The sequence below is a fragment of the Myxocyprinus asiaticus genome, chromosome 10 (genome assembly GCF_019703515.2).
Source record: "Myxocyprinus asiaticus isolate MX2 ecotype Aquarium Trade chromosome 10, UBuf_Myxa_2, whole genome shotgun sequence".
Classification (NCBI taxonomy): domain Eukaryota; kingdom Metazoa; phylum Chordata; class Actinopteri; order Cypriniformes; family Catostomidae; genus Myxocyprinus; species Myxocyprinus asiaticus.
In genome coordinates, this window is record NC_059353.1 from 29,829,095 (window position 1) to 29,840,975 (window position 11,881).

General features: G+C 38.0%; 1 protein-coding gene across 1 annotated transcript in view; it reads left to right on the forward strand.

Moving 5' to 3' along the window:
* The window catches only part of LOC127447571 (RING finger protein 17-like), a 79,004-nt gene extending 68,091 nt beyond the window's left edge, over positions 1–10,913 (forward strand). The window contains 10 exon segments of the mRNA XM_051709522.1: positions 4,966–5,046; positions 5,196–5,318; positions 5,399–5,455; positions 5,530–5,637; positions 6,172–6,197; positions 6,199–6,293; positions 6,392–6,530; positions 10,199–10,385; positions 10,595–10,701; positions 10,775–10,913. Of these exon segments, the coding sequence (XP_051565482.1) occupies positions 4,966–5,046; positions 5,196–5,318; positions 5,399–5,455; positions 5,530–5,637; positions 6,172–6,197; positions 6,199–6,293; positions 6,392–6,530; positions 10,199–10,385; positions 10,595–10,690 (912 nt within the window). The 3' untranslated portion in view covers positions 10,691–10,701; positions 10,775–10,913.
* The last annotated feature ends 968 nt before the right edge of the window (positions 10,914–11,881 follow it).

The following is an 11,881-nucleotide window of genomic DNA, read 5'->3' on the forward strand; positions in this document are numbered from 1 at the left end:
GTTTTGAAGCATATAATGCCAGCATATAATTTTTACATTCAAATTATTTTCATATTTTGTTACATTCAGATAGCAAGTATAGGGGCATAGAAGAAGAATGATACTATATGGGGGTTGAGGGTTATTCTCTGAGAGAAAATGTAAAAGTGTGAATGGAACATTTTTAAATTTTCATTAAAGTGAGAAAGACTAGGCTACAAACTAATAAGGGGTTCAAGCCCGAAGGGCTTCTATTTGTCATTTGGTTATGGTTCATTGTATTTGTAAGGATTATTATTATTCTGCCCTAAAACTGATTGTGCAGACTAAACCGTAAGGCCTAGAGACTTGAAACTTTGGGGAATGGTAGTACTCTGGCTGGCTAGCCCGATTGGCCAAAGGGGGCACTACAGTGAAAACCCCCCCCCCCAAAAAAAAACATTTTGGGCCATAACTCTTGAACCGTAAGGCCTAGGAACAAAATCATTTTTTCTGTGATTCCTTGCGTCATGGCGAATCATTTGGAATACCATAAAATTTTTGCTCCGCTCTTTCGTGTTCCCAATATTTTGGATTGTTTGAAGTAAAATAAATAAAAACGAACTAGTCCTAGGCCGTTCACCCGATCGGAACCACACCAGTGCAGAAAGATTCAGCAGAGTCCAATATTAAGCCAAAACTTACATAGTGGGCATGGCCACTTTTATTAAAACGGTTATAACTCATGAATGGAATTAGATATCACCCAAATAGGTACAGATATGTATGGGGTCATTCTGAGGACACACAAAAAAAATTGCAAAATTGGTGGCGCTATAATAATTAAAAATCTAAAAATGGCTCTAACTATGGAACCCTTGGTATGATCAATGTGAAATTTTGCATGCAGTGTCTTTGTCCAAGGTGCATTCAAGGTCTATGAGGACATATCTTGAAAAACATGGCCGCCATTGACCAGTGAAATTTTGGCAGCTATTAGATGGAGTTAGAAAAGGCAGATCAAAACTAAACGTGGTAGGCCTATTTGTCTCTTGGCCCAAGAGGTCTGTGCAAAATTTGAAAAAAATTGGAGGCGCTATCATGATTTTCATGCATGTATATACCACTGTGTTTCACTCAGACATAAGTTATTCATACCATATGATACATTTCCTCATTCGTTCAGAATGAGGAATGCTGCCTCAAGAAGCATCGGTGTGAATCAAATCGTTTGTTAAATTTTTAAGATTATTTTAAAAAACTACTTGATCAAACTAGTCCTAGGCCGTTCGCCCAATCGAAACTAAACCCCTGAAGAGAGATTCTCTGGAGTCCCAATATAAATAATTATCAAAATTTTGAACGTTTGATTCATGGTCGCAACGGTACGCCAAAATGTTCAAAGTGGGTGTGGCCACATTTACTTAAATGGTTATAACTCTTGAACAGAATGAGATCACAAAATTTTTGACATTTAGGTATGACATCAATCTGAGGACACATGAAAAAAATCGCACACCTCTTGGTGGCGCTATAACAGTCATGAATGTAAAAAAAGCCATATGTGTGTGCTACCTAACGTGACGGTTCTAGAAAAATTAAGGCACTTTATCATTGTTTTAGGTGCTAATGGACTGTCTAATTAATACTTAATATTGGTTTCATATGTACTTAAAGGACCTTAATAGCGTGAACCCTGTTAATTGCTGCTTGCAGTTATATTGATTTTATTGTCTTTCCTTGTCATCCATGCCAGAGATAATGACATTTGATTAATTTCACAAAATAAGAACAGAAATATGTTTGTTTATTATTAAAGGCTCGTAACATGCTGATTAATAAAGTTAAATTTAGAAGGAAAAACTTTATGGTCTAAAGGCACTCTGGAACCATGTTAATTTATGTAGCGCCTCATGTCTACTCACATGCGGGGAAAAGAGGCAATGCATGCTGAGCAGGACAGGGCATAAATGAAGCGTGTTCAGTGCTAGAGAAAAATATTCAAGAATACAGTGCAGAAAGATCAGATCTGTTGTACAGAGCGCTGTTGTTTTGTCATGCTGCTCACTAGAGACGATGAGAGGGCACAACCGTCGTCATGATATCTTGCTGTCCGGATGGAATCTAACCGGGGTCCGGACTCGGAATGCGGTGGCTGGCATAGCCTAATCGTTAGCAAGGCAGCTAATGTTAGCAACTTCACAGTCTGAGAAAGCCGAACTGCTTGCGTTTTTAGCGACACACACCTGATCATCTAGATGTAGAACACAGGATAATATAGAAAATTACTCAAAAGCTTATCGATATCGTGGATTTGTTTTATTGCCCAGCCCTATGTGTGTCCCAAGATAAGATCCACGCAATCCATTTGTCATTGAATAATGCCTCTTTTAATACCCTTTCTGTTCTTTACAGATTTTTGTTCAAAAACAACAAAGAAAGAAACATTAATTCTAATCAAATATAAAAGGGATGTGGTAAAGAAACAGTGCACATTCTCTGTCATTAATATGGGCTCACTGGCTGAACTGCTGCTGAAAGTCTTAAAGAGACCGTTTAGCTCATGTTCTACATTTCAGTGTTAATACTTGTAAATAGTTCAAGTTATGCATGTAAACAATAAACGTAATAAAACATACACTGGCGGCCAAGAGTTTGGAATAATGTACAGATTTTGCTCTTATGGAAAGAAATTGGTACTTTTATTCACCAAAGTGGCATTCAGCTGATCACAATGTATAATCAGGACATTAATAATGTGAAAACTTACTATGACAATTTGAAAAAACTTAAACTACTTCAAAAGTTCTCATTAAAAAATCCTCCACTTGCAGCAATGACAGCTTTGCAGATCCTTGGCATTCTAGCTGTCAGTTTGTCCAGATACTCGGGTGACATTTCACCCCACACTTCCTGTAGCACTTGCCATAGATGTGTCTTGTCGGGCACTTCTCATGCACCTTACAGTCTAGCTGATCCCACAAAAGCTCAATGGGGTTAAGATCCATAACACCCTTTTCCAATTATCTGTTGTCCAATGTCTGTGTTTCTTTGCCCACTCTAACCTTTTCTTCTTTCACTTTACTGTTGTACATGAAACTGGTGTTGAGCGGGTAGAATTCAATGAAGCTGTCAGCTGAAGACATGTGAGGTGTCTATTTCTCAAACTAGAGACTCTGATGTACTTATCCTCTTGTTTAGTTGTGCATCTGGTCTTCTACATCTCTTTCTGTCCTTGTTAGAGCCAGTTGCTCTTTGTCTTTGAAGACTGTAGTGTACACATTTGTATGAAATCTTCAGTTTTTTGGCAATTTCAAGCGTTGCCTAGCCTTCATTCCTCAAAACAATGATTGACTGACGAGTTTATAGAGAAAGACGTTTCTTTTTTGCCTTTTTTGACATAAAATTGACCTTAAGACATGCTAGTCTATTGCATACTGTGGCAACTCAAAAACAAACGCAAAACAATGTTAAGCTTCATTTAACGAACCAAATAGTTTTCAGCTGTGTTTGATATAATGGCAAGTGATTTTCTAGTACCAAATTAGCAATTTAGCATGATTACTCAAGGATAAGGTGTTGGAGTGATGGCTGTTGGAAATGGGGCCTGTCTAAATTTGATCAAAAATGATTTATTTATTTATTTATTTTTTTCAAATAGTGATGTTGCTGTTTTCTTACATCAGTAATGTCCTGACTATACTTTATGATCAGTTGAATGCCACTTTGGTGAATTAAAGTACCAGTTTCCTTCTGAAACAGCAAAATCTGTACATTATTTCAAACTTTTGGCCACCAGTGTATGTTTGCAATATAATATATGCAATTTCAAGACAAATTTATTGATGGAATACATGGAATTTGTACAATTTTATAAAGCTAAAATGTGACCAATTATGAAAAACCTAATGAAAAAAATTACATTTGTAAAATTATTTCATAATATACCAAATTATAAGGTCCCCTGTATAATTATCAGCATTAGTTAAGAGACAATTTATTTCATATGTAAGCTAAATGGACATTATAACTAAAAAATCTGAAATATAATATTATAGGTATTGATCATTATCATTTAATAATAATTCATATTAATGATAATGTTAAATGATATAGTCTTTGATATCTATACATTTATATTAGGTCTCTAAGTAGTCCTGTTTTTGGTGGCAACGCCTGCTTTCACTTCATTCTCAAAAGTTTGAACAAAATTTATGAATCTTTGATTTGCAAACTGTTCCATCATCACTCTTCTCAAGTTCATAGTTTTGTCCCATGATTGATACAGCAAAGTGCCCCAAAACTCTTGTTTCCTCTAACATGTTGATGTTCAGCCATCTCTATCATGAGAATGAGTGAATTGTTGTGCTTGACCCACTCCTGTCCTCCCACCCTCTAACCACCCACCTTGTTGCATATTTTCCCAACCCCTTCCATGACCCTTCATTTTAAGTATGAGGTGTGAACAACTGGTGCTGAACTAGTGGGGTTTCATGACACTTTAAATTTATAAGCAGTGAGATTTCCAAATCTAACTTGTTTAACTATTTCTGTGTGACACGATCAAGAAATGTCTGGGTCATATTATACCCTGGAATCTAAAGAAAATAAATCTATTTTCCATAAAGAAATTAAGCTTACTCTTTAAGATATTTTTGCATTGTTATATATTCATCACAATGAAGATCCCCTCACCCCCTTTAGTAGCATTTTGTAATGCGAGACATTTTTTTTTTAGTATTGTAATATGCAGTACATTTAAATACAATTATAAGTATGCATTAGCATTTGTGATAGCATTTGTTGTACTGCCCATAATGTTGCAAATTTTTAATAAAAAAATAATTTTGAAAATGTCAGTGCAAAAACTCTTGGTTATCCTCAGCAGTAGCTGGTCTGTTTGGATTCAGGGGTGTGAAACCATATGTAATTCAGCTTTATGTAATTGAATTCATTTGATTTTAAATAGTTAAACACTGGTTTGATGACAGCCATAAACTGTTACAGATTGAAAAAGGATGGCAATTGGACGCTGTATTGCTCATGAAGCAGTTGCTACTTGGACGTCCAGTCAGTGTCCACATTATGGTAAAGTTGAATTTATACATTCCTGTGCACATCTTTACATCTACACCACTTCATGTATTAGTAGGATGTTGCAATTCACAACAGTTTAAAGGGATAATCTTGTGTTGACAAGCAGTCAGCACTCTCCCATTAAACCTTTTGTTTTGCAGGAACACCCAGAGGATCCCAGTGGCTGTGTTACCGTAAAGATAACAGTGGATGGCATGGCACTCAGCAAGATAATGGTGCATCACCAATATGCCACTTTTGACCCCGCCATCAGCAGCCAGGAGGTCTGATTAGTGGAGATTCAGGACAGGGGGTTTGGTTTGCTTGAGTGAGGTGTAATCCTGTAAAAAGTTTTTATGTGTAGGATTATGTGGTTAAGCCTCCTGTCCCGGATTTGGATGACTGGGACATAAACACAGAGGTAAAAGTTTAATCACTATGGATTAAACAATATGTTGCTACGTATAGTTACAATATACAAATGTGTTTTTTCAGGGGCTGGAGGAGCCACAGCCTGTGTTAGGGGTCTATAAAGAACTCAAACTTCCCATAAATAGGAAACATTTCCCCATCAATGTCAAGCACATCCGCACCCCTGATGAGGTACGTTTAGCTTGTTATCATGATGTGAGCTGATTGGTTAATGTTTAAACCTCACAAAATGTTTACAGTGACGCATGCAGTCTCATTCATCAGACTGTTCATAATGTGAATAAAGTTCTAAAAGATGTGGTCTAGATTTTGAAAGGCTGCAACAGTATTTTAGCTTTTAACTTAAGAAATTTGTGACTGGCTCAAACTTTTTGATAGCGGATATTGTACGTCAAAGCGTCCTAACCTTGTACATGCTTGAACGGTTAATATTATGGCTCTTTGCCATTAACATCAATATGAATCTTTTTAGTCAGTGTTAAACGTCCTTAAGTCTGCAAATTTCCAGAGCAGATTTCCAACATTTTGATGGTGCAATTTGTGCACACATTACCTAAATGGTCAAATATAAAGCTAAATGTAGCGAAAGGCTGTATGTGTGAAAGCGCCTCCTAAATAATACGTTTTGAAGGTCTGTAATGTCTGGTAATCATCACCTCTTGGTCCTTGCATTGCTTTCAAACACAGTTCTGTGTATGCTTACAGATGTTCCTGTGTGTGTTGGATAAGACGGGGTAAACAGAAAGAGGGAGAGAGTTTGGAGGAAGCTCTCGATTACATAAATGAGAATGTTGAAAATCTAAGCCTGCTAACAGACTTCCCCATCGGTACTTCTGTTTGTCATTTGGTTGTGGTTCATTTAAGGATAACTTGTAAAACTAACCCAATTTGAGACCATATGGTTTTTCATTGTCTCTGTTTTCAGAGTGTCCTTGTCTGGCCGAGTACAGTGATGGTACATATTATCGTGCAAAGCTACTGTGTTTTTCGGAAGTCACTCCTACTGTCAAGCTCCTTGTGAGACATGTGGACTTTGGCTCTGATGACATCTTACCAATACCCAAGTAAGTTTTTACAGATTGTACATTTATGGCTTGATTTTGTCTTGCACAAAAATGATGTACAAAATAATGCAAAATGATGACATTTAAGGCTTATTTTTTGTTGGTAGAACTTAAACCAGTCTGAGATTAAAGGAATATTTCACCCAAAAGAATTCGCTCATCATTTACTCACCCTTATGCCATCCTGGATGTGTATGACTTTCTTTCTTCAGCAGAACACAAATGAAGATTTTTTGAAGAATATCTCAGCTCTTTTGGTCCATATAATGGAAGTGAATGGGTGCCAACATTGTGAAGCTCCAAACATCACATAAATCAGCATAAAATAATCCACAAGACTCCAGCGGTTAAATCAATGTCTTCAAAAGCAATATGATAGGTGTGGTCAAGAAACATCAGTATTTAAGTAATTTTTTTACTATTCATTTTCGTCCCTGTTCAGTCAATCTCCACTTTTACTATCACTTTCACATTCTTCTTCTTGTGTTTTTGCCGATTCACATGCTTCATGCATACTAGGCAGGGAGAAGTTTTTCTAGCAAAAATGTACTTAAATATTGATCTGTTTCTCACCCAAAACTATCATATCACTTCTGAAGACATGGATTTAACCACTGTTAACCATTTAATTTTTATGCTCACTTTGTGCTTTTAGTAGCATCAAAATATTGGCACCCATTCACTTGCATTGTGAGGACCTACAGAGCTGAGATATTTTTTCCCTTTTTCTCCCAATTTGGAATGCCCAATTCCCAATGTGCTTTTAAGTCCTCGTGGTCGCGTAGTGATTCACCTCAGTCCGGGTGGTGGAGGACAAATCCCAGTTGCCTCCGTGTCTGAGACCGTCAACCCACGCATCTTATCACGTGGCTTGTTGAGTGCGTTGCCACGGAGACATAGCGCGTGTGGAGGCTTCACGCCATCCACCACGGCAACCACGCTCAACTCACCACGCACCCCACCGAGAATGAACCACATTATAGCAACCACGAGGAGGTTACCCCATGTGACTCTACCCTCCCTAGCAACCGGGCCAATTTGGTTGCTTAGGAGACCTGGCTGGAGTCACTCAGCACGCTCTGGGATTTGAACTAGCAAGCTAGCGAACTCCAGGGGTGGTAGCCAGCGGATTTTACCACTGAGCTACACATCTGGGATGGCATGAGGGTGAGTAAATGATGAGAGAATACTCACTTTTGGGTGAACTATTCCCTTAAAGAAATAATTTGTCTGGTCAGAATCAAAATAAACAAAAGGAGCTAACTGTATTGTTTTAAGCCAAAATTAGAGCATAGCCAAATTTCCATGTAGTGGTGAGAAGGGATACTTGTGGGGTTTGCCCATTTATTTAGAAATTGTGCCTAGTTTGTTAGTGTGCCTCAAAACATTTTCACATATCAGTGGTCATTACCAATGTCAATTAAAGAGGTCATGAAATGCTCTTTTTTTTTTTTTTGCATTAAAACATTCATCATTTAGTAATATATGATAATTTTCCACCCTGTCTCTGGCCCTAAGTCTGAAATGCTCTGTTTTGGACTAAGTGCCTCCTTAAAACTTCAATGTAAATGGCCACTGTTATGATTGGCTAACATCGTGCAGCCCCTCAAATTCAGCCGTATTTGAAACTCAGTCGGAAGAGAATGATCCACAACATTATAAAACTAAATTTCAGGGTTTACACAAAATGCACATCCAACAAATTGCATCCGAATATATTAAACTTTCATCTCAAGCACAACTGTTAACACTCAGCACCATAAACTATCAAACAGTCATGTGAAATATTCATGAATGATACTGTTTACTCACTTTTGCGATCAGGTCCAAGTGTTTTTAACTGCACCATCCTTCAATAACAGTTCCTTTGCAAAGCTTGAATCGTATTATGACTGGTTCACAAGCAGTCCACGGAACCGGAATAACATACAGTCGATGCTGATATGAGGAGAGCATTCTACCAAGGAGAGCCTACAAGCTTAGCATAAAACAGCATAATGGGGCGGTCCCTTTGACATTCTATGGGCAGAACTGTCTTAATGCTAGTTGACTCTTATGCTCTCTCCTATGTTAGAGCCGTGGAGGTTGTTATCTCAGAAAATCTCTGACAGTGCTTTCCTGTCAGTGATAATATGATGGAGAAATTAGCTCTTAACACTATTCGATGTTCAAAACAAGCCCAGATGGCACTTGTGATAAAAAAATCTAGTGTTTTTTAGCCTATGTAAGGCACGTTTTAATTGCCATAGAAGCAAACCAAATCTTAACTATCACCAAAATGCAGAATGAGATGTTTTTGTTTTCAGGCGCTTTTCATGGTGAGTCCAAAGCGGCACATGACACTGGCGTTCACTATTGCTTTAACAAAGCGGATAGCCCCAGTCTATCGGCAGATTAGTATTGCGGAGGATGAGACTTTAATAGATTTAATGCCCATTGCAATGAATATGCATCCTATGTGGGGACTAGTTCTGTCAATTAGTCAAACTCCCACTTAGACTTTGGGAAACGTTTAATGTTACTCGAATTGGTGCTATTTTAGTGCATTGTCTTTATATTGTGGAAGGCTTTGTTTGGAAAATGTTAATAAAGCATTATATTGCTACATATTGTTTTGTTTTCTTTCCTAAGATGGAAATGAATCAATTTTGACAGTAAAATGTATATGTATATATAGTAAAATTTCAGCACTTTTAAAATCTTTGATTAATCACAATTAAGTACAAAAATGTATGCGATTATTCACGACTGACAGCTCTATTTTTAATCTATTTCTATTTATTGCTGTTTTTTATTACTGATGATTTACTTGTCTTGAATAATTAAGAACTTGAAACCATTCTTCCATAATTAACAAATTATTTAGTGTTTATTTATTGTGGTATTGAGAATTGTCAAATTTCACTGCCAACTACTGAAATTTTGGTATTATGATAATGTATAGCCTATATTGTACATGGTAGATCTTGCTGCAATAACATGATGAAAAAGTACATCTCATTCCATAGAAGTGTAAGCACCCCTGCTGTAAATGATGGTGATGGAGGCTTTTCTTTATTTGACTACCATATGTAACATAATTACCATAAGACAATAGCCTCCTTCTCTACCTGGAACAGTTTACATTTCTGTCGTAGAGAATTAAGTTGATTGCACAGGAACACATTGCATTAGGTTGGGCATTGATCATCATTTTAGAAAACATACATCAGAAACTTTGACAAGTTACTTGAGCATATAACTTAAATGTCCTTTTTTTCCTCTCTGGACAAGCAACATTTTTTATTCGGACAAGTAAATGACCAATTTACTTGTGCAGAGGCACATGACAATGCTTAATGTCAACCCCTGAATAGTTTCAAATCTACCCCTCATTCACTTTAACAGTAATGGCAAATGTATGCTAGGTTCCCCTTTATGAAGAAGAGATAACAGTATAAAATGATATATGACTTGAGTTATTGTAAATTAAACAAACCAAATGACCCTGAAACCAAACATTACATAAAACAATTTTACTTGACCCTCTTGATGGTTCTTATACAAAGTGAGCCTATTTTTCGATCCCAATTTCTACAACCCTATACACCTGTTTGATGTCATCTATGCATTACAAAATCACAAAGGGCAACAAGCAGAAAAGCTTTGTATTTTTGTTGATACTGCAGACTGCAGCAGCTCCCTGCATCCCTCCATCATTTCCCATGTGCGGCACTTTGCGTTAAGTTAGCAGGCTTTAGACCACCGGCCTTATGCACAGAGCTGGACCGGATCCCTTACCGACCAGAATGGAGCATAAAAGCCATGCTGGAGAGGATTGACATGTTAAATGGCGACCTCGCTGCTGTGGTGATTGTAAGCCTCATTCACATAACTTTAGAGCAGATCAGAGATGGATTTTGACCACATTTAACGAAGTTGTAAAAGTGAATGTTATCTTAAACCTCATACAATTACATTTACAACTATTAACAAGTCAAAAACAGTCAGGTTTTCTGCATCATTGTATATTCAAAGCAATTGCATGAAAATGTGTGCAAATATATCTAAATGTGCTGTTTCAGGCAACAGAACCAGAGCTAAAAGTGTTGCTGTACAAAGCGGATGGAACGCTTGTGCACACACCTCTGGTGGAGAAAGGCCTTGCTGTTTATAAATAACACTTAGAAAGGTACGTGCAAAGAAAATAAATTGAGGGAAAGAATTTGCCTAGAAATTTGTGTATCTTTCATGATTCTTTTCAGTTTCTTTAGGTTCTGGCAGTGACAGCCGAGTTCATCAGATTTTATAGAAGCTTGAAGGACAGCAAAACATTTTATGTTGGTGCAGTATGGCCTGTCGTTTTGTCTAAATACTTGGTGTTTTTAGTTTACATTTGTGCAGTCAGTGTGTAAAATATTTGGGCAGTTTGTCATGTTTTATGTTGGCACAGTTATGCCTAATTTTAGAGCATTAATATTATTTAGAATATACACTATATTGCCAAAAGTATTCGCTCACCCATCCAAATAATTGAATTCAGGTGTTCCAATCACTTCCATGGCCACAGGTGTATAAAATGAAGCACCTAGGCATGCAGACTGCTTCTACAAACATTTGTGAAAGAATGGGCCGCTCTCAGGAGCTCAGTGAATTCCAGCATGGTACTGTGAAAGGATGCCACCTGTGCAACAAGTCCAGTTGTGAAATTTCCTCGCTACTAAATATTCCACAGTCAACTGTCAGTGGTATTATAACAAAGTGGAAGCGATTGGGAATGACAGCAACTCAGCCACGAAGTGGTAGGCCACGTAAAATGACAGAGCGGTGTCAGCGGATGCTGAGGCGCATAGAGCGCAGAGGTCGCCAACTTTCTGCAGAGTCAATTGCTACAGACCTCCAAAGTTCATGTGGCCTTCAGATTAGCTCAAGAACAGTGCATAGAGAGCTTCATGGAATGGGTTTCCATGGCCGAGCAGCTGCATCCAAGCCATACATCACCAAGTGCAATGCAAAGCGTCAGATGCAGTGGTGTAAAGCACGCCGCCACTGGACTCTAGAGCAGTGGAGACGCGTTCTCTGGAGTGACGAATCACGCTTCTCCATCTGGCAATCTGATGGACGAGTCTGGGTTTGGCAGTTGCCAGGAGAACGGTACTTGTCTGACTGCATTGTGCCAACTGTGAAGTTTGGTGGAGGGGGATTATGGTGTGGGGTTGTTTTTCAGGAGCTGGGCTTGGCCCCTTAGTTCCAGTGAAAGGAACACTGAATGCTTCAGCATACCAAGAGATTTTGGACAATTCCATGCTCCCAACTTTGTGGGAACAGTTTGGGGATGGCCCCTTCCTGTTCCAACATGACTGCGCACCAGT